The sequence below is a fragment of the Telmatherina bonti genome, assembly GCF_933228915.1.
Source record: "Telmatherina bonti genome assembly, chromosome: 13".
Taxonomy (NCBI): domain Eukaryota; kingdom Metazoa; phylum Chordata; class Actinopteri; order Atheriniformes; family Telmatherinidae; genus Telmatherina; species Telmatherina bonti.
The window spans coordinates 13,882,132-13,902,378 of NC_136611.1; the positions used below are offsets into that span (position 1 = coordinate 13,882,132).

General features: G+C 37.5%; 1 protein-coding gene across 1 annotated transcript; it reads left to right on the plus strand.

The window, feature by feature from the left end:
• The first annotated feature begins 3,478 nt into the window (after positions 1-3,478).
• cep78 (centrosomal protein 78) lies at positions 3,479-16,872 on the plus strand. The gene is made up of 16 exons (XM_079251130.1): positions 3,479-3,559; positions 5,254-5,515; positions 5,658-5,839; positions 6,193-6,265; positions 6,378-6,481; positions 6,941-7,115; positions 7,231-7,344; positions 7,592-7,656; positions 7,776-7,878; positions 10,137-10,254; positions 10,489-10,531; positions 10,710-10,862; positions 12,272-12,349; positions 13,051-13,232; positions 14,128-14,290; positions 16,273-16,872. Exons 1-16 carry the CDS (start codon positions 3,551-3,553, stop codon positions 16,810-16,812), a joined length of 2,364 nt encoding a protein of 787 aa, XP_079107256.1. The 5' UTR covers positions 3,479-3,550; the 3' UTR covers positions 16,813-16,872.
• The last annotated feature ends 3,375 nt before the right edge of the window (positions 16,873-20,247 follow it).

Here is a 20,247-nt window from a genome sequence, read left to right on the forward strand (position 1 = left end):
GAATGGGGAGAGCTCTGAGTTTGATTGACGTCCTCTTTGACCAATGAGCTTCGAGAAAGCGGTTTGGCTCATGGAGATGGCGTTGCCGTGATTCGTACGCATGAAAGGTAAGATAACGTGCTCTTCCGTGACATCTTCTTTCTGTAAATGGTGTATTATGACTGCTGCATGGTGAAGTAGTGTTATTTCAAATATAATGAAGCCAGTTAATTCTTGTTTTTTTATATAAACGTAAACAATTTGAAGGACAATGATGTGATCTAGATATCCCTTTGAAATTGACTTTAAAATTGTTGGTAATAAAATTTGAATGAATATTGTCAGTCTCAAATTAAAACTGACATTGCTGCAGCTTACTTGGAATCAAAATGAATAAAAGCAGAGAGAGTGAATTGGCACTTTTTTGCATACAACCTCTGTAGTATTTCCTGTTTTGTGTGCTGTCCAGGTGAAAACCACCTTCACCACCTCACCACATCCATCCCAGGTTAGAAAGAGGATTACTCATACTCTAAATTTCACAATCACCCCCTTTGTTTTGTTCACATTGAAAACACAGGAATTGTGTGTGCAGGCAAATGTACTGTTCTTCATCCTCTCAGCTTCAGCTCAGGCAACAGAAATGTGCACGCGATGGTATACTTTAAAGAAAATGTCTCAAGGGTAGCTGTGCTGGTTAATCATCCATAGTCCTCCGCCTGCAACATATCTTGCAGGTTGGGAGAGATGGTTCTGATGGTCCATTTAGGTGAGGTGATAAGTGTCTCTTCCAGACTCAAGAATGTGAAATTTAAGGTATTATAGTCACAGATGAAAAATAGATTATAATTTTTAGGTACTGGAACAAGACAGGATGTCTTCCACTGAACTGGAACTTGCTCCTGAAGAGCTGTATGGAGGCCTAGGGGACCTCAAGGCAGACCCATCTGGATCTTTTCTGGTTGAGTCTCTCCAGCTGCCTCCTCTCATGACTACTTGAAACAAAAATGAAGGAGGAGACAGATGAGTTTAAGGGCTTCCTGATGTGGGGGCAATAAGTTGAAGAGGTTATGTTAAGGTCCACAACCGAGAAGTACAGGAAACCTGTTGCCCAAGGACACAACGAGACCTGCCCTACATCAGACTAGATCTGATGTGTGGATTGATTGTGCAGCACTTTATATTTTACTTGTTAGATTTATACAAAACTTATAATTTGGGTAGCACTAGTTTTAACATTACACAACATTGTTCTGAAGAATCACACTGAAGGCAGTCAAACTGATTTACAGTTGACTTTATAACTATTACACAATCTCAAACTCTTGTTGTGATTGTATATTAATAGTTTGTTCTAGATACTGAAACTCAAACAAAGACAGTCCAAAAAGACTGTGAAAATAAGAATTTGAATTTGAAGAAAAACAAATACATTCATTCATTCATTCATCCATTTTCCACTTTATCCAATTCAGGGTCGCGGGGAAGCGATGCCTCTCTCCCAATCATTGGGAGAGAGGCAGGGTACACCCTATACAAGTTTTCTAGTCCATTACAGGAACCACACAAAGTGAAAAACAACCATTCATGCTTATACTCACTCCAAGGTACAACTTAGAGTAACCAATTAACTGAACGTGCATATCTTTAGATGGTGGGAGGAGGCCAGAGTACCCGAAGGGAACCCATGCATACACAGGGAAAACGTGCAAATTCCACACAAAAAGGCCCCCGTTCGAGCCTCTCCCCAACCAAGGCTCAAACCAGCAAGCTTCTTGCTGTGAAGCCACAGTGCTAACCTCTATGCCACCATGCAGCCCCTAAAAGTGAAATGCGACAAATAAAAGCAACAGTGCATTCTGTTAATATACAAGGTAGAACACATACAAATTGTATACTGTGCTGTATTCAATTATGTGTTGAAAAACAATTATTCATTGCATCCATCAATCTCTCCTGTGTTTAAACTTAGAAAATGCTCAGACCTCTTCCTGATTTGCCTGTTAATTTTAGATTTACTCAGTAACACAGACACATAGCAAAGAATGTCTAATGAAAATCTTACAAGGATCTGATGAAAACCAGAAATTTAAATCTTTCACTGATCAAAATGTTTGCATGGACAGTGATAAAAAAAAAAACATTTGCTGGTCCCCACAAGATTATGAGAATACTGCAGCATTTGAGAATAGTGGTTTTTGTGCAGATTAGAGCGGAATCAGCACATCGAATGACTGCTCCTAGATCCCCCAGAGAGAGCCTGTTTACAAGGTGGTCTGCAGTCATCTGATTTTTTTTGACCTCTTCTTTGGAAATATGAGAAAGGAATCTACTGTCTGTCCTTCATCTCATAGCATGATCAACATCTTCGGTGATAATGCATTTAACAGAGGAACTAATTCATTGCATAGATCAGAAATGATTTGCAGCAAGGGTATTTATTGACCTCAAAAAGCTTTTGACATGATTGATCATGATATTTTGATTAATAAATTAGAGCCAAGGGATAAAAAGGGTTGTGTTGAAATGGAGAAAGCGCTGCATCCAGTTCTGGAGAAGACTTGCAGCAGGTTCTCAGAAAAATCACACAGGAAATGAAGAAAGTAAAATGACTGTTTGACAGAAATAAATGATCAGTGAATTACAAATAAAATACAAATATGCAAATAAAAATATTAGTTGTAATAATTTAAAGGGTATTTGATTACAAATGTCTTATTATGATTTGCAACCATGAAATATAAATTTATAATTCAGTCATTCATTCATTCATTATCCTAACTGCTTAGTCAGATAAAGGGTCGCGGTGAAGCCGGAGCCTATCCCAGCATTCTTTGGGTGAAAGGCAGGGTACACCCTGGACAGCTCGCCAGTCCATCACAGAATTTATTATTCAAATAGTCTAAAATTTGCTCAGTATGTGATTAATGACTATAAATACATTATAAATTTAAGCCTTAACTCTAGATAAAATTACATAAATGCTTTTGTTATCTTTGCCTAAAGATCTGATGATCATCGGTTTTTAATATTGTGAAAGTTTATATTATACCTGTTGCAGCTTGAAGACACTTTCCACTGTTTGACCTCCTAGAGAGTTCCTATAGCCTCTGCAGCACGGTATATCCAGCAATCATATTTGTCCCAATGTATATGATTACAACAACCTAGCCTGTGGCATCTTGTGGTAACTGTGCCTCGACATGTTGGTGCTGTCATGATTGCAGCTTTCTGTATTCTGAAGTCATATTACCAGGTTAACTTTTTAGCATGTTTTTGCTTCTTTGCCATCTTGTCTGAGCACAATAAACTCATTCGGGATTTATTTAATTTTTTTTTTTTACTCTAAAGAGTCAAATGGAAAAAGGAATCACAGGGGAGTGCATTTGTCCCTGAAAGTCAGCAGGTGGCAGCAACACACTAAAACGAGGCTTGTTATGATAGCGTGAGGAAGAAAAGAAGTGGGCGCTGTTTTGCTACTATAACAGCGCCACTTTTGATAGCGCATTGTCGCACTGTATACATTCAGTGGTTTGACAAGAATGCCACGGCGATAGAGCCCCTCAGCCATATGTTTAAGGTATACTCTATTGTTTTGTTTCCATTAAACGTGACTTGCACGAAAGAGTGGTTCAGAATATAATCTATTCAAGTTTGTTGGAAGCACGATGGCTTTCATCTGCTTCACTGTGAACGGTTGCTAGGAGGTGAGCTTAGCTTCCGTTGCTAACGCCTGTGGCATCAGCTGTATCTGCTAAAAAGTCCTGTCAAGCCAAAGGAGAAAAAAGTTCAAATGTTGTGAAGATAAACAGTAATGTGCAGCTTTACTTTGTTTTTATCTTTCAAACTTTTTCCACTTAGATAAACTTCTCTTAAAGTGTTGTGTGTGTTTTGGGAACAGCAATTAGGCGTCATATGGACTGTAGTTTAGTTAAAGTTAGTTGGATTATTCGTAAAGCAAACACTGATCCTGAACTGAACAGACAGTACAGATGCTGAATCTACACATAACAAGCTATTCTATACTTCTAAGTGGCCACCAATTTCCTTAAACATAGTTTACATCAAAGACTGTAGAACCTGCTTACTTGAGAGACTCATTTCAGATAATTATTTACCATTTATCAGTGTTACATGCACGACCGGAATAAAAGGGCACAGGCCCCTGGGCCCAGAGTGTTCCAGGGGCCTCCTTCCTCACCGCAACATTGTGAAAATTGTGAATGATACACTGTGAAATGACATTTCTAACACCTCTCAGCCAGTGGTACCAATAGCAACACACTGGACACTGTGGTGGAACTATCTGGCTTTTATATACATTTTGTTTTATGTCCAAACTGCTGGTGTTTTCCCTACATGGGGCCCAAGTGGTCGTGGGCCCCTGGGCCTGTGCCCATATGGCCCATTGGATAATCCGGCCTTGGTTACATTCAGTCCTTATATAGCAAATTGTATGTGAGGATTGCTGATACTGCTTACTTAAGGGGAACTTCAAGACAGCCTTAGGAAAATTAGAGTTTAATTAGAAAATGGTACAGAAAAAAGTAAATACACTACTCACATAAGTGAGGGATCTTCAGCTTGTTGAATGGCATCAGAATGAACCATAAATTTACACTAACCATTACAGGTTAACTTTATGTGAACTTTCTGTAAAGTTTTGAGTCTATGACTGTAAAGTAGTACATGCACAAAACACTGTTTTCTCACAAGGTGAAATCCCCCCCCTCAACAAAAATAAAGGAAGCGTCAGAACCATAAATCTACCATAAAATGTTCTGGTTCACTTGCACCATGTACCTAAACAGTCCTTTTCACCATGCGGTTGACATTTAGACATCATCAGACTGAGACAACACCCAACACATTATGATTTATTAGGAAATTGATACTTTTATGCTTTTGTATATCCACCACAAGCAGTCTGAAATGAAGGAATTACCAAGACATTATTCTACTTAAATGTCCTACATTCCTTATATAATATCACAGTTGGATGAACATCTAGCATTTCCTGTATATTCAACCCAAATAGTTCATGTATGAGCCAGGTTAGTGTGCTGTTGTGCCTGGGAAGAAAGTTAAAAAAAAAAAACTAAACAAACTTTCAATATAATTCTGCATTATAACTTTTAAATTGTATTGTGTTGTAATTTTTATATATAAGATTCTATTAACCCTAAAGTATTATTTCATGTGAGAACATTGAGTTTAATAGCATGTTTTATTTATTAATTCATTGTCATATTTGTGTTTTCTCTCAAATAAAAGATGGTTCAAGACAGTGCTGGGATTTGGCGTCAGGGTGCCCACAACTTCGAGGCATATTATGACGCTGTCTGTGCCAGACAAGAAACTGTCCCTCTCCGAGGTGTTAAGATGAACCTTGATAAAGGGATGCTGGACTTTAATGGCGACAGACTCAAATTAGCTGACTGGCCACCAATTCTTCAATCTATAGCTATCAACAAACACCTGCACCACATTGCAATAAGCAGCAGATACCAAGCTAACCTAACTTCTGGAGATGCAGGTAAGTCAGAAACAATAGGAGTAACAGTCAAATGGAGTCTGCATCATCTTAAATAACTGTATTATACTGAGTGCATGATGAGTGTAGTAAGAAGCATGAATCACAAGGTAATTTTTTATATAAAAATTTATGTCACCACCAGTTTTGGATAGAAGGTACCACAAGTCTACGTTCAGGAGGAGGATCCCAGTCATTCGCTCCAAGGATATGACATTAAAGTTGTGCAAGGCCCTCAAAGAATGTCTGACTGTCTCTCCCAGCCTCAAGACGTTGCACCTTAATGGACTTCCACTGAGGGAGAGGGACCTCATCATCTTGACAAAAGTAAAAAAATAAATAAATGTGACTGCCATCAGTAATATTTGTACTGATTTAATTTGATTTCACTTTGATTAGTTTAATTATTGGCCCATTTAGATGGGCTAACACATATTTGGAGACTTGTTTATATTCATTCCATACTTTAGCCTTCATTGTTTTCCTAAAGCTGTTTCTAAAATGCGCTTTTATTGTTTTTTTTGGGTTTTTTTTAGCAAACAATGTTCAGCCATCTTTGTGGCTGAGGCAGAACTTTCTGAATCATGTGTGGTATTTGAAATCTGAGTGAACATAGAATCCAAGATCCTTTGTGTTGGAAAAACAGATTAGGTCTAAACTACCAGTTTATCATGTTGCAGGGATTGGCAAAGAGCACTTTCTTGGAAAATCTATCACTAGCTAATTGTCCAATCTCTGATGATGGCTTAGAGGGTATGTGTATACATTCTCCGAATTATTTATTGGTTATTTCATTGTTTGGATTTTTCAGAAATTCCACTGTAGTTGACTGTATTGTTTTAATGCTTATTTCCATATGTTGCAGTCATTTGCCAAAGTATTAAGTACTCAACAAGCATCAAGACTGTAGATTTCACAGGATGCAGTCTTACCTGGAGGGGAGCAGAACATGTGGCCAATATTATCAAGGTATTACATCCACGATCATCAAATCACATTTCTATAAAAGTAAGGAAGTTTTTCTGAAATTCAACAAATATTTCAATCAGTAATTGTACATTCAATTAAACTGTATTTCTGTTTTTTAATTTTAACACAGAATTATTGTTGGTTTTACTTCCTCAATGTAGTTTTTTGTGTCTCAACTAGTGGGATGAAGACTTTTTTTAAACTATTGTTTCTGATTTACTTTTCATTCAATTTATAATTGTTTTAGTCATTTAGGAATTACCAATACAAATTTAAAGAGTGCAAAATGCAAGATATCTGCTGATCAGCAGTTTGTGGTTTATTCATCTCTTTATCATGTGCACATGTGTGTCAGTCAATTTATTTAGGTAATTTGTATGTATTAATTCATTTTAAACCCAGAAACTATGCTAGAAAATCTTCATTGAAAATTAATTTTTAATTTTTTTCCCCCTGAAGTATCAGGGAATGCATAGACATGGTGCTGCATGGGCAGAGTCTCTGAGGTATCGCCTGCCACAGTTTGAAGGAATGGGGGGTCTTCGTCGCGTCACCCTCAACTGTAATACCTTGATTGGGGATCGAGGTGCAACTGCTCTTGCACATGAGCTGACTGAAGACCTCTGGGTTAAAGGTCAGTAAATACATTTTGGAAGACAATAAACCAGTTAATAGAGCTTCTTTTTGTTGCTGCTGCTGCGTTTTGATTCATTTTTGCTCAGAGTTTCTGTTTTGGACTTGTTGAACAGCTGTGGATCTTCAGAGGTGCGGTCTATCCAACGATGGAGCTCGCCGCTTGTTGGAGTCCCTGAAAACTAATTCTTCCCTGTGTGTGCTGGATATCCGTAGTAATCCTTTAGTCGGTAAGGCTGATTGTCTTAATATCGTTTCAGGCAATAAGACTATACTGTGTCCACCTTCCATTGTTGGATTTTAGTTCAGACATTCAACACAGGGAGACTAATTCCAGTTTGAGTATAAAACTTTTTCATATGTAGAAGAATGTTAAAAATTTCTTTACAGATCATTAAATCTGTAGGTAATGTTCAGAAACATGAATCTCAGTAAATCTTTCTTTTCTGAAATTTCAAAACATTTCCCCCCTTTCAGATAAAGGCATAATTAAAACTGTAATAGAGAAGGTGCTAATGAATGCTGATGGACAGTCACCAGAGGTGAGTCTCACAGATTAACATTATCATCCAGTGTCGCATAAAGATAAGTTACATGTTAAATGAGTGGTTGTTTTTGTAACTGTGTCCATAACTCACGTCTAACTGTTGTTATGCTGCAGTACTGCTGGATCAAGCCTGCAGCCACAGAGTTGCAGAGCGTCTCTGGTCCAAAAAGGCGACCTCTTCCATGTGGAGTCAGAGGAAAAGCTACATTTACCATAGGTATAGACACACTCTTTATCTCAAATAATTGCACCCACCTGTCCTATTCCCGGACAATTATTGTATCCTTGATCAGACAAAACTTAATGACATTTCTTTCAGTGACCACAAAATCAGCCAGTGATGTAGAGTTGACAAAAGCAAACAAACTCTAGCAGGAATGCCTCATGGTTAAAGTGTGGAACATTGCAGTGGAAGGACTACCATGTGTCATTTTAGCTCATTTTGGGTTGGCCTACAGATCTGGTAGTGTACACAGGATCGATGCCAAAGTTTGAAGGTGAAGTATTCAGCAAGCACAACAGCACAAAGCATGCAGGGAGAGACAATCTGACTGGATCTCTGCTTGACTGCCAGCTGGGTGTTGAGTCCACTGATGAGACAAGTTTAACAATAAAAAGTTTCAGAAAAAGCAAGGCAGAGGAAGTTAATATATTTAGTAAATTTCATGGACAAGAGGCAGCCAAGAGATTTAAAAAAAAAAAAAAAAAAGCCACCCAGTGTAGTTCTGCAGTGTTCACCTCAAACCTCCCCAACTGGACTTTCTACTGTTTTATCACCTCATTTACTGTTTCTGTTCCTCATCTGAATGGTCTGAACAGAAATCTAGACTTTATTCCCTAAATTTATATTAAGACACGGCCATTAACATGAGTCCCAGTTCTGTAAATTGTTTTATTTGTGCACATCACCGCTTACAAAAACAAAGAGCAACAGTGTACCACCACACTTACATCAGTTTCACCATACCACCAATTCATTCCCTGCTTATCTGGGGTCAAGTTTCAGGGACAGTAGCCTAAACGAAGAGATCCAGACTTTCCTCTCCCTGGCTACTTTTTCAAGCTTCCTTGGGGGTAATCCTGATGTTTTATTTTTAGGACCACATTTCATCTTTGAAGATGATGTTTCCCTACTATCCGTCCTTCCACTTTTTGATAATGTGTTGGAGAGTTCCTGACAATTTTAGCAATTGCAACAGTCCTTAAGGTCAATTTATATCCCCTTTATGTGGGTAAATAGCTACGTCATTTTCAAGCTTCACTGCCCTTGTACGTTCTTTATTTTGGTGTAGATGTTGGCCAGTACATCCACCAGAGGGCACTGCAGTTTTAGAGCTCTCCACCAAATGGAAATTTCAGAAAGTGACATAAATAGATGCAGTGCAGTAGACAGCAGTGGCCTTTGTGGGCATCAAATATATTGCGTGTAATTCTTCTTCTCTCTTCTTTTTGCTCGTCACACATGGACTTTGCTGGGTCTACTCACTGCATCACTTAGGGTTAAATAACTTGTTGCCAACTGAAATAAAATCATTCATGTAGTCATTATCCATTTGGAGGCTCTTAACTATTTGCTTAGTTAAAATATGGGTGGTGACTATTTTTTTGGACAGGTAGTATATATCTTATAGTGTGGTCATAATACAATTCGATCTACAGGATTTTTCGTTTCTACTGTCGCTTCTTGCAGCTCAGGATGGGGGATTGCATTGAAGTGAAGATTTCATGCAATCTGTTGGTTTTATTTATTGTGAAATATCTCAAACTTATGTGCCTGCCCTGAGGTGACATTGTTGTGAAGTGGAGCTACACAAATAAAGCTGAATTGAATACATTTGTTGAGTAATCTTCAACCAAATAACTAAAATGAGATAAAGAAAAAAAAATCAAAGGGATCCTACAAATGTCATTAGTGTTATCATCGTACAAATGTTGTGCGAACTAACACATTTGTAGACTTTATCTCAGAAGGGAAGATAAGCAGAGAATTCCAACATTATCAATTATTTTGTGAATAGTTCATTTGTCATCTGCAGGTTAGACTAGGCTTTTTTGGAATTTTGTTTTAAAGCTGTATCTGTGTATCCAATTTAGTATTTATTTGTACTTTTTTTTTCTTCATTCTACATGGGACGAGTCCAGTTGATGACACCTTGTACTCAGTAACACTGTTTGACGTCCAGTGCAAGGCCAGTCAACAAACAAGCTTTGGTGTTTTTTAAAAAGTCCAGAATGCTGTACCATACAGCTAAACGAAGGAATTCTTTTGAGTCTTTCTTATAATAGGTTTTTTCTGCCTACCTAAAATAACAACTGGTGAATCCAGAAAACTCTTCTTTACACAATTTTTTGTTTGTTTATCTTTCTTTAATTGGACCAAACTGTACTTTTCTTGTTGTTATGGAAATGCACAATGTCTATAAAAGTTTTGTGTTTGTGAATTTCCAGTTCTTAAAATGACTCTTTCTGGTGCAGCTTCTCATAAAGGAGCATCCGCTGGAGGATGGAGTTCAGTTGTTGCTCAGACAAATAAGTCCTACTCCCGCTCTTGTTATGTACCCTGGCGTGCTGCTGCAAGGGCTGGACGGCAAAGGTAAGATGTTAGCAAACCTACTCTCTTATAGCTCAAAATAAGTCTGGTTTGAGAGGTGATGGAAATTTTGGGCTTTAGTTTTCAGGCACGTTACAGTTTATGTCCCCCTAAACCACCAGAAGAAATAATTAAATAAACTGTACGTCAAATATTTATGTTTTGTGTATTTAAAACTGTTTACTGCGTACTTTGGATGTGATGGGACTGAAATAAAATTGGATTCTCCTGTTTCAGAGGTTTGCCTCCTGGTGTTACTGTGACAGACCAGAGCTTTCAGGTAAGATTTTTTTTTTTCTGTTTATGGACAATTTTATGCATTTCTGACCTGAGTTGCAACTTTTCCTAATGTTTGTATATACTTTCCAAATTCTAGCATAATGATTTCCTGGCGAGAAAAGGGGTCGGATTCCTTTTCACCAGTCCAAAATGTGTTATATGTATTTATTTTTTAATAGGATGCAGTTACGGTAAAAGTTACCGTGGAGTCAGATTCAGAGAGAGAGGAGGACAATGACGAAGAGGAAGACGTCGTGGTGGAAGTGGATCATAGGCCGTCTAATCTGCTTCTCCAGGACGCGATCACAGGACGACAGCTTGATCGTGTTCAGGTCAGCCATCGGAAATTCTAAGACATTTTATGCTTTTTTTTTTCTACAAATGTCAAGACTTTCAAACCTAAACAGCTGATGTAGGCAGTGGTCCTCAAAGTTTTTATATCATGTACCACTTCAGATGATATCAGGCTCTCCAGTACCACCAGAAGAGATCTACCCTTTTCCATCCATATTTCAGACAAAGATGCGTTGATTACAAAATATTATGCATTGTTGAATGATGGGAGCTATCCTTGTAAAAGGTTTATCACCAGAACTTACATTTTAACTTTAAATTTTGTTGCATTACTCAAGGTTATTCCCTCCCTCCCTTGAGGACAGTAAAATCTACATATAATCTCATCTGAATTAAAATAAAAAGTACCTTTTTTGGCACAAATAACAAGACCACAAAAAAGCCAAATATAGGAAATGCAGTCCTTGTCCGTTACACTTTTATGCTCTTAATATTTTTGTATTATTGTATAAAAACCACAATACCTTAGTTTATCAACGTCACACGAAAAATGAAAAAGACGTTTTAGATCTGCACTTTCCAGTGAACCTGACCACAGCACTCCAGGTGACGCACTTATAGGATGCCAGTGTGAAAATGTCACTTGGGATCATGCCGATGTGCACAGATCCAGGGGTAATATCTCTGTCTTTAGGCTACGTATTATCTGAACATTTCTAGACTCTGTTGTCATGAAAAGGAAACTCAGAAGGATAAATGCAGTCAAATCTTAAGACTGAAGCTAATATCTGTTAATCTATGTATTTCCATGTTTTTTTCTGTTTTGATGAGCCATGGCAAAATTTAGCTCACAAGTTAGCTCTAGTTTAATCCTGCACTTTGCAGTAATATATAGTAACATGTAGTGTTTTTATTAAACATTAAAACTCAAACGGGGCTGACTGTGTTCACATAAGTGGAAGCATCCTTCTCCTCAGACTAATATGGTAACAGTTTATCTACTTACAAAACTTTCTAGTCATCTTTAACATGATTTGTACGTAACAAGATATTTTTAAAATAAATTTGTTCACACAATGTTCTGACTTCCAGCTGTGCATGTGTGAGAGGTTGTGTGAGGTTTAACATCCTTAGGTCTGTGATCAAGCTGGCATGATCAGATCATGTGACATTTTCAGTGCTGCAACAAAGAAAACTTCCCTTGAATGTTCAGATTTGAAATTCGCTTCCAGTTTTTGTTTGATGGACAGTATAAAAACAAAAATAGTAATGATTTTATGTAATAATATGAAAATAATAATAGTGTATAAATTGGTTGATGTTGAAAAATTGATGAGTGTACCACTTAGAGGGGTTGCAAGTTCCATCATGGGAACATGTACCAGTTTGAGAACTGGCATAAAGGAGCTCTTCACGTTGAGTGTGAGTTTCTGTATCTGTCCTGCAGATGGAGCTGAAGGAATGTCGTCTGAGACTGGCAGAAGAGCGAAGGGCAAGACTGAAAGCTGAATCAAGGCTCATGGAGGTAAAAAAAAAATCTTTAGAATGTAACTTACCAGTTTCCTTACCAGTTTATGTTTAATGACACCGACATAACAGAGTTGGCTCTCAAACATTTTACCTGCAAAAAACAAAACAATACATACAGATGTCCAAATTATTTTTTTCTTCCTCTAGACTGATTTTCTTCATTAAAAGTCATCTTCTAATACCTACTTTAAATTTTATATTTGCATGCTGCTACAGGGCACAAATGCAAATTACACACTGTAATTCACACTTTGGTTAAAATAAAAGACATTGCAATGTGAATACTAGTTCTTGCTGTTTAAGTATAGCTGTTAGCTTGGTTAGCTCCCCATCTGACTAGTGTTTATTGCGGTGTCTGTCATGTTGACAGGCTGGCATCTTAACTATTTGTCATTTTTTTGTTCAAGGCAAATTTCTCCCTGTGGAAATAAAGTTGGTCATACTTATACCACTTGATTTACAAGCTCCTGCCAAAACTCTTTAGAAAGACCTTATTATGGGGCAGCTCACATTAAAGAACAGAAACCAGGAGTTAAAGTTTAATCAATGACCCAAAACCAATGAAAGGGCTTTGACTGGGACACTGATCTGATGCTGGTTGGATGGGAACATTTACTTGGCATATTTAGCTGCCAAATTGGTTATACTCATAAACAAAGATATTTCTTCAAGTGTTTTTTTGTTATTCTATTAAAGTATGAGTTGGAGAATGCCCGACTTCGAGATGCCAACCACTCCCTAAATGAAGCGCTTGCAGCCACAAGTTCTACATCAGCACCAGCTGCTTTCAGTGCACTTGATGATGAGGCAGTCCTTGAGAGCATTGAAAGCTCATTTACTAAATTCCACGCCTTCCTGGATCTCCTTAAGGATGCTGGGTAGGTACTGATTCTTTTTGGACCTTTTGGTTTCATTATGCATCACTGGGCATAATGTTTGTTTTGTGCTTGCTGTGGTTGCTCACACTTAATCATTTGATTGAAAAGGTGATACACCACTGTTTCATTCCTTTTATATCTACTTTGAAAGTCATCTGGATTAAAAGAAATGTCTTGTCCTAAGAGGTTTTTACAATAAACTGTCAGTCTGATTATCATGCACAATTTCAGAAGATGTGAAAACCTCAGCAACACTTATGCAGCATTATGGCTTTGCTGCATAAAGCCCAGCTATATGGTGAAAAACAGGATATCACTTTAAGGATAACAGAAAAGTTTGTTTCCTGTGGAAGCAGTTCTTGTAAATGATCAATTTTTAAAAAATCCTTTGTTGTTTTAGTTTCATTCTGAGACCAGCAACACATCCCATGCCTACGACAGACCTCTTGGCATTCTATATTTGTCTATTTGGTGAAAAGCCAAGAGTTGCCCTTTAACAGTTGTTGAAAGCAAACACTTCTCAGTCATCATTGGGGCTATTTATGCATCATACATCAAACATAAAGAAATCCAAAACATTCACATACTGGAGTTCTGACTTATGTTCATTTCTATCACACATTATTTATCCTGTATTAACGGTATCTATTTTGGACTGGTAGAAAATTATACATTCACATAATTGCCAAACTAAAAACTAACTCAGATTGGCTCTGAAGCCCACCATGTTTCATTTTGCGTTTTGTGTTAAGTTACATTGGTTGTGGATCAATGCTTTGTTACGGCATACACACCTAATTTTGTTTCGGTATCCTCTGCAGCACTTCTTCAATGAAGTGAATGTTCCAAATCTGGATGTTTCATTTGAATTTGCTTATATATCTTTTTCCTGTAGGTTAGGTCAGCTTGTCTCGATGGCCGGGATCGACAAATCAGACTTCCAGCCTCTGGGAAGACCTCAGCTCTCCTCTACAATAGGACCACATTTAGATGGCACAGCATCACACACCATGGGGGAGGTCAGGGATGTTCAGAAAAAGACTGATGCTCTGTCTTTGGTAAGCATGTGCAGAACACAGCCTGGGAAAAGCCTGCAGTGAATACTTGTAGATGATGGGATTATGTTTCACATCATATCAACGACTTCATTTATTCTTTACATATAGCATGTAGCTTCATTAGCCATGCTGCACTACAATTCTGCATGCCCTTATGAGAATTTATCAGCAGCAGGGCAAATTTTTCTTTTACAAGCTAAAATGTGACTTCAATTAATAATGAATTTTGAAACTGATACTCATATTCTATATTTCATATACAGATTTATTGGCCTATCTCCTCAAGAAACCTCAGATGTGTTTGTGGCAAAACTCTTTTTTTTTGTTTGTTTTTTAAAAAAAATCAAATTTATGTATATTGTGCAAAAAAATAACATTTTAAATTAAATTAAAGTTACTATAGATAGAAAATAAATCAGTCAGTCATCAGTAAGTCATCATTAACTGACTAGAAAATAAATGTACTGTACAAAATAGTACACCAAACAGTTCACTGCATCACCAGCAGATTGTCAGAGCAGCTGTAAAGTCACTCTCTCATCTAACTGCATGCTGGGAGTTTAGTAGTTGGTTAGATGCCATACTGAGAACAAACCCAAACACCTCCCAAATGCATGCCATATTTAGATTTTTATACTGCTCTTATCAGTGGAAAATGCCAACTAACCACTTCCTCTATGTAACAACTAAGTGAAAGCCAGTGTTTAAGCATGTATTCATCAGTCACTTAAGCATTCACTTTAGTTTGTTGTATAACTTAATAGTTTCTATCATGAAAATTAGACATTAGTTTTCACGATTAGAAGTTCCCCATAACACATTTTCATTGTTGCATCTTACTGATCTAGCATGAGATGCACCATGTTCCCCATAACTGATCGCAGTGACGTTTTTCTTACAAAAATCCTCTTTTAATAACTGTTGATTTGTTCAAACTGTTGACAAGGAGCCTACATTATAATTTAAAGAAAAATAGTAAAAGTAGAAGTAACTTTGTATACTTAACAGACTAGTTAGAAACCTGCCTTAGAAACATTTTGTCTTGCCACCATTTAATCAGCTGACTAATAAATGTGTCGAGCTCTGCTAATAAGATATCCAAGTTGTATTTGATGGAGCTTCATGTAAAAGGAAATTCCACACTGTGGTAGTATAGCTAAGATTCAGCTTGATGCTAATTATCTACCATTTAGCATTTTATTACTATACTATGGTTTTGACCAAGCGGCAACCTCCGGTGGTTAAAAGTGAAGCCTATGCGGAAGTGCATAAAACTGCAGTTCCCCCTTCATGCGCTAGGGGCTCCAAAACAGAACAAATCCCCATAGACTCCCATGTTAAAAAGACCAACAGCAGAAATAAACGTGTTTACAGCCTGGTTCAAAAATCCACTTTCGGTTTTATAGGTCAGGTTTACCTTCAAGGCAACTGTGGGGGGAGTGAATTTTTTTCTAACTTGCCTGTTTTAAAGTAATTTAATCTCGAAGTTCAGCAAATTTAGGGGCGTGTCCTTTTGATTGAAAGGTACCAATCTCCGGCTTCAAGTAAGAAGGATGTAGAACAACTGCGGTTTATAGCCGGTTAACAACATGACTTAGCTTTAGCCCGCTTACCTCCGTTAGCTAGTTAGCTCCTGTTATCTCGGGGTTAGCTCGGTTAGCTTTTAGCTACAGAAAGTTTGGAGTCGCTCTATGTCAATCATCCACCATGACGCTCACGGCTGCCCTCTCAGCTCCCCCTCTTTGCCCATATTTGTATTTTCTGGGCAAGACACTGCCAACATGGTGACGGTAGAAACCGCCCTCTGAGCTTCAATTCAGCTCTTCAGAAACCTATGGGAGACGTCACAGAGGCTACGTACATCTCTTAATATACAGTCTGTGGTTTTGACCTAAAATAAAATGTGGGGTCTGTGCCATATTTATAGTTTGAAAACATTTGCATTCAGCAGTTACTTTCAATTTCTACTTTCTGCATTTTAGGCGGACAATGTGATTCCTAATCTTCCTGGTGAAGGTGCTGGCGCCTTCACTCACAGGTCTCCAACACCTCGCAGTGCAACTTCGGATAGGGACAAGCATGTAGACATCACCCTCAGCCAGGCTCCAGGACATATAGCAAACCCTGCCGACAGTGGAGAAGAGGAACCGCTTCAGTATTTAAACCCAGATTCCCAGCCTGACTCAGGCTCTGAGCACAGTTTCCGTTGCCAAAAGTCCTTAGATAAAAGACCCTGGAGAGGTGATGCCAGTTCTCACAGAAGCAGTGATTCCCATAGATACAGCCTCAACAACAGCTTCATGTACAGTCAGGCCTCCTACAGCAACAGATCTCATGATGATTTGTCTGAGATTGTTAGTGAGACTCTAAGTGACAAGGCAGGATCAGTACGGTCTAGGAACAATAGGAACGGAAGGCTAGTGACAGTCAGTCAGTCAGGGTCAGAAGGATCAGAAAGGGGAGACTATCCTAGAATGGAAAAAACTGGAATTGTGGAAGGTCAGTCAGATGATTCCTTCTGATGGAATGACTACAAAAAAAATCCCAAAACTTGGACCTCTCATATTGTTTCTGTGCTTTTTCCCCACACTTAGAAGACATCTTTGTCAACGATTATTAAAGATATTTTCTGATAAGGTTGTACTTTATAAAACTTAGTTCACAAGTCTTAGTTGAAATCTGCAAAGCATTATAGATTTAATGAGAAGCAATCTGAAAACTCGCTGTAGTTAATTAAAATGCATTGTTTTATGTTTTCTGTTACTTTCTGTGGCTGTTTTTAAAACCATATTTTTTATCTTTAAGAATGTTGCGGAATTTATTGATGTGTGTGATCCTGTTTTGATTGTTTGCTCATTTCTCAAATTCTCAAATTTGTTTTCTACAATAAACACATTTGTTATTTAAAGTCCTGGTTTTTTTTTTCTTTTAGTTTACAAACATTATTTTGGACTTAAATCGACTATAGATTAAGATTTCTTATGTGCGTCCTAAAAAAACTCTTTGCAGGATCAGTATAATGTGTGTTTTTTGGGGACATTTTTGTTTATAGTTTTGTGGTACACACTTCTGAGATCAACAACATCAGTGCATGATTCTTGTGGGTTGGATAAGACGCTACATTCTTTTGAAATGTGCATGTACCTTCAATTTGGCCACAATCCATCAGGCCAAAAAGTATGGGATTAGATTTGCACCTAAAAGAACAAGACATACGCTTACAATATTAAAAAAAAAATCAAGAGTGGAAAGGAAAACGTTTAATAAGTACAACTTACTATCTGCAATCAAATGTTTAAACCAACTGTGGGAAGTTTGTCTTTTCTTTCTGTGACTACATATTTTTGTTGTCAGTTTTCTGTTTTATCCTCACTGATCAGAGATTTGCTGCCATCTTTACAGTTGGGCTTTCTGTCTCCCTTTGTGTTCCCTGACGTTTTGTTTGCACTTCTGACAAAAACCCCTCAGGTGGGACGAAGAGTCTTATGGGACATTATGTCCAATGAGAAAAAGTGTGACCACTTGTTAACTTTTGTAGGATTTCTGCTTTATCAAAAGTGAGTATTGCTCATCCTGTATGTGTTTACGCACTTTAAAGTATTTTTTATAGTTAATAAAAGGTCACATTTATGCAAATAAACAAGAAACTACTGTGCTGTGGTAACTGAGAGGTATGCATACTTGCAGCCACTGCATAATAACCTGAGTTGAATATTTGTCATGACGAGTCAATCCTTAAAGCATTGAGAGCTCACGTTCTACACTCCGTGCCTTACAGGATTACCTTAAAGATGCACTATTGGCGCTGATCCATTTTGTGTGTCATGTCTTCTGGATCTTTTGGTTTCATTATTTGTCACTGGTCATCAATGTGTCAGTCTACTGAATCGGTTCTCATTGGTTTATTATCCAATCCAATCCAATCCAGTTTATTTATAAAGCACCGTTAAAAACAACAAAGTTGACCAAAGTGCTGTACAGAAGAAACAATAAAACATACATATTTACATCATAATGGGGCATCAGCACATTGTTAATAGTAAAACAACCCTTTAAATTAGTCAAACGCCAAAGAGAAAAAATGAGTCTTCAGACAAGACTTAAAAACAAGAAGCGATTCAGCCTGTCTAATGTACAGGGGCACCTTATTCCACAGCTTGGGACCAATAACAGAAAAAGCTCGGTCACCTCTCAGTTTACGCTTCGTCTTAGGAACCACAAGCAGAAGTTGATCTGTGGACCTCAGAGAGCTTGTAGGGGAATACCTCACCAGCAGGTCTGACACCTGGTTATTACCTGGTTATCAGGTGACACACCAAATTCATCCTTGCTGTAGCTTCTCTGCAAGTCATCTGGATTATAAGAAATGATGTTCCATTATTATGTGACACTCCTTATAGCACTAAGAGCCCATTTGCTAAGTTCCATCCCTTCCACGCCAAGCCTACATCCTGCGTCAAGGGTGCATGTTTGGTGCTGACCCATTTTATGAGTCATGTTTCTTTATCAGATCAGGTGACACCCCACTTTCACTCATGGTGTAGCTTCTCTGCAAGCCATCTGGATTATAAGAAATTGTCTTCTATTATTATGTGGTAATATGATCTTTTTTAATAAAAAATAAAAGCATTCATGCAAATGATCTACTGGTGCAAGAACCCTGTGCAACAATTACAAAAGAAATACATTTTTTGTCAAAAGGTTTCCAGAAATCATTGATGTTACTTTATATGATCATCTGGTTTTATTAGTTATTGTATTTTTTATTTATTTATTTTTTTTAAAGGGGCAGATTTGAAATTTTTGCAGGTTATTGCAAAGATTCTGTCTTTGCTTTGTAGTGGAAACTGCATGCAAACATTGCTGCATGGAGCTTTAAAATGTTGCAATCTGCCTCAACCATGGCTTCCCATATTGAGAGATTTAGTTTCTCTTAGGAAACTAGCTAAGTTTTCATTTACTATTTGTACTATTTATAATTTTGTTATACATCATTATCGACTGATGTATTGATTTTTTATACTTTTAGAAAAAGAGAAAAAAAAAAAGCTTACAAGTTGGAATTTATTTTGCTTTATTTTTGACACCTTTGTTCATCCTGTATTGACAGTATATCCATCTTACATTGATTAGGTCTTTACAAAATTACCCAGCTAATAGCCAGCTTAGTTTTTTTTATATTTAAATAATCAATTATTATTCCTTGTTTCATATTTAAGTAATTTGACATTTGTGTGTTACGTTTTTGTATAAAAATATGTTGTTTTATAGATTCATCATTTTCAGTATCCTCTGCGGCATTTTTGTATACTGTGAATGTGCTCAGTCCAAATCTTAATTTAATTTATTTACATCACTTTTTGAAGCTTTGATTGCTGAGATTGACATCACATTTCAAGCTTTCAGCTCTCCTCTACAATAGGACCACATTTAGATGCAGCGTCATATTTCACAGGGGAGTTCAGGGACGTTCAGGTAAAGTCTGATGAGTTATGAAAAGCACAGCCTGAGAAATGTTTGCAGATCATAAGTGCAATGCCACTGTGTTTCACATCATATGCAGTGGTTTGTTCAGTGTGTTTGTGTAGTATGTATCTAAATGAGTCACTTCTGTTTCATATGGCCACAATTCCAGATTGATGCAAGAAAATTTCTCAGCAAAAACACAGACTTGTCTTTTACATTATGCGGTGTACTTACAGTAATGCTAATTTTAACTGAGATACCAAAACACCCTGAGAATGCAGACTGAGCTCTTTATCTGCATGTGATTAAAAAAAAAACGGTCTGGCATGCACATAGTACATCATATGAACAGTTTGTGGTATGAATGAGTATTTCGCTATCACTGTTCTGAGGCCACTTGATAAGTAGTTTATCAAAGCTCTTCCGCTTTTTATGGCATTATAGAAGGTCCTACATCAATGGCCTGTTGTTATCATTGTAGGCACGGTCCC

Bases quoted from the DNA above. Each gene is read 5' to 3' on its own strand.
- cep78 (XM_079251130.1), top strand. The intron at 6,482-6,940 runs GTATTACATCCA...TTCCCCCTGAAG, and splicing joins ATGTGGCCAATATTATCAAG to TATCAGGGAATGCATAGACA. The intron at 14,291-16,272 runs GTAAGCATGTGC...TCTGCATTTTAG, and splicing joins AGACTGATGCTCTGTCTTTG to GCGGACAATGTGATTCCTAA.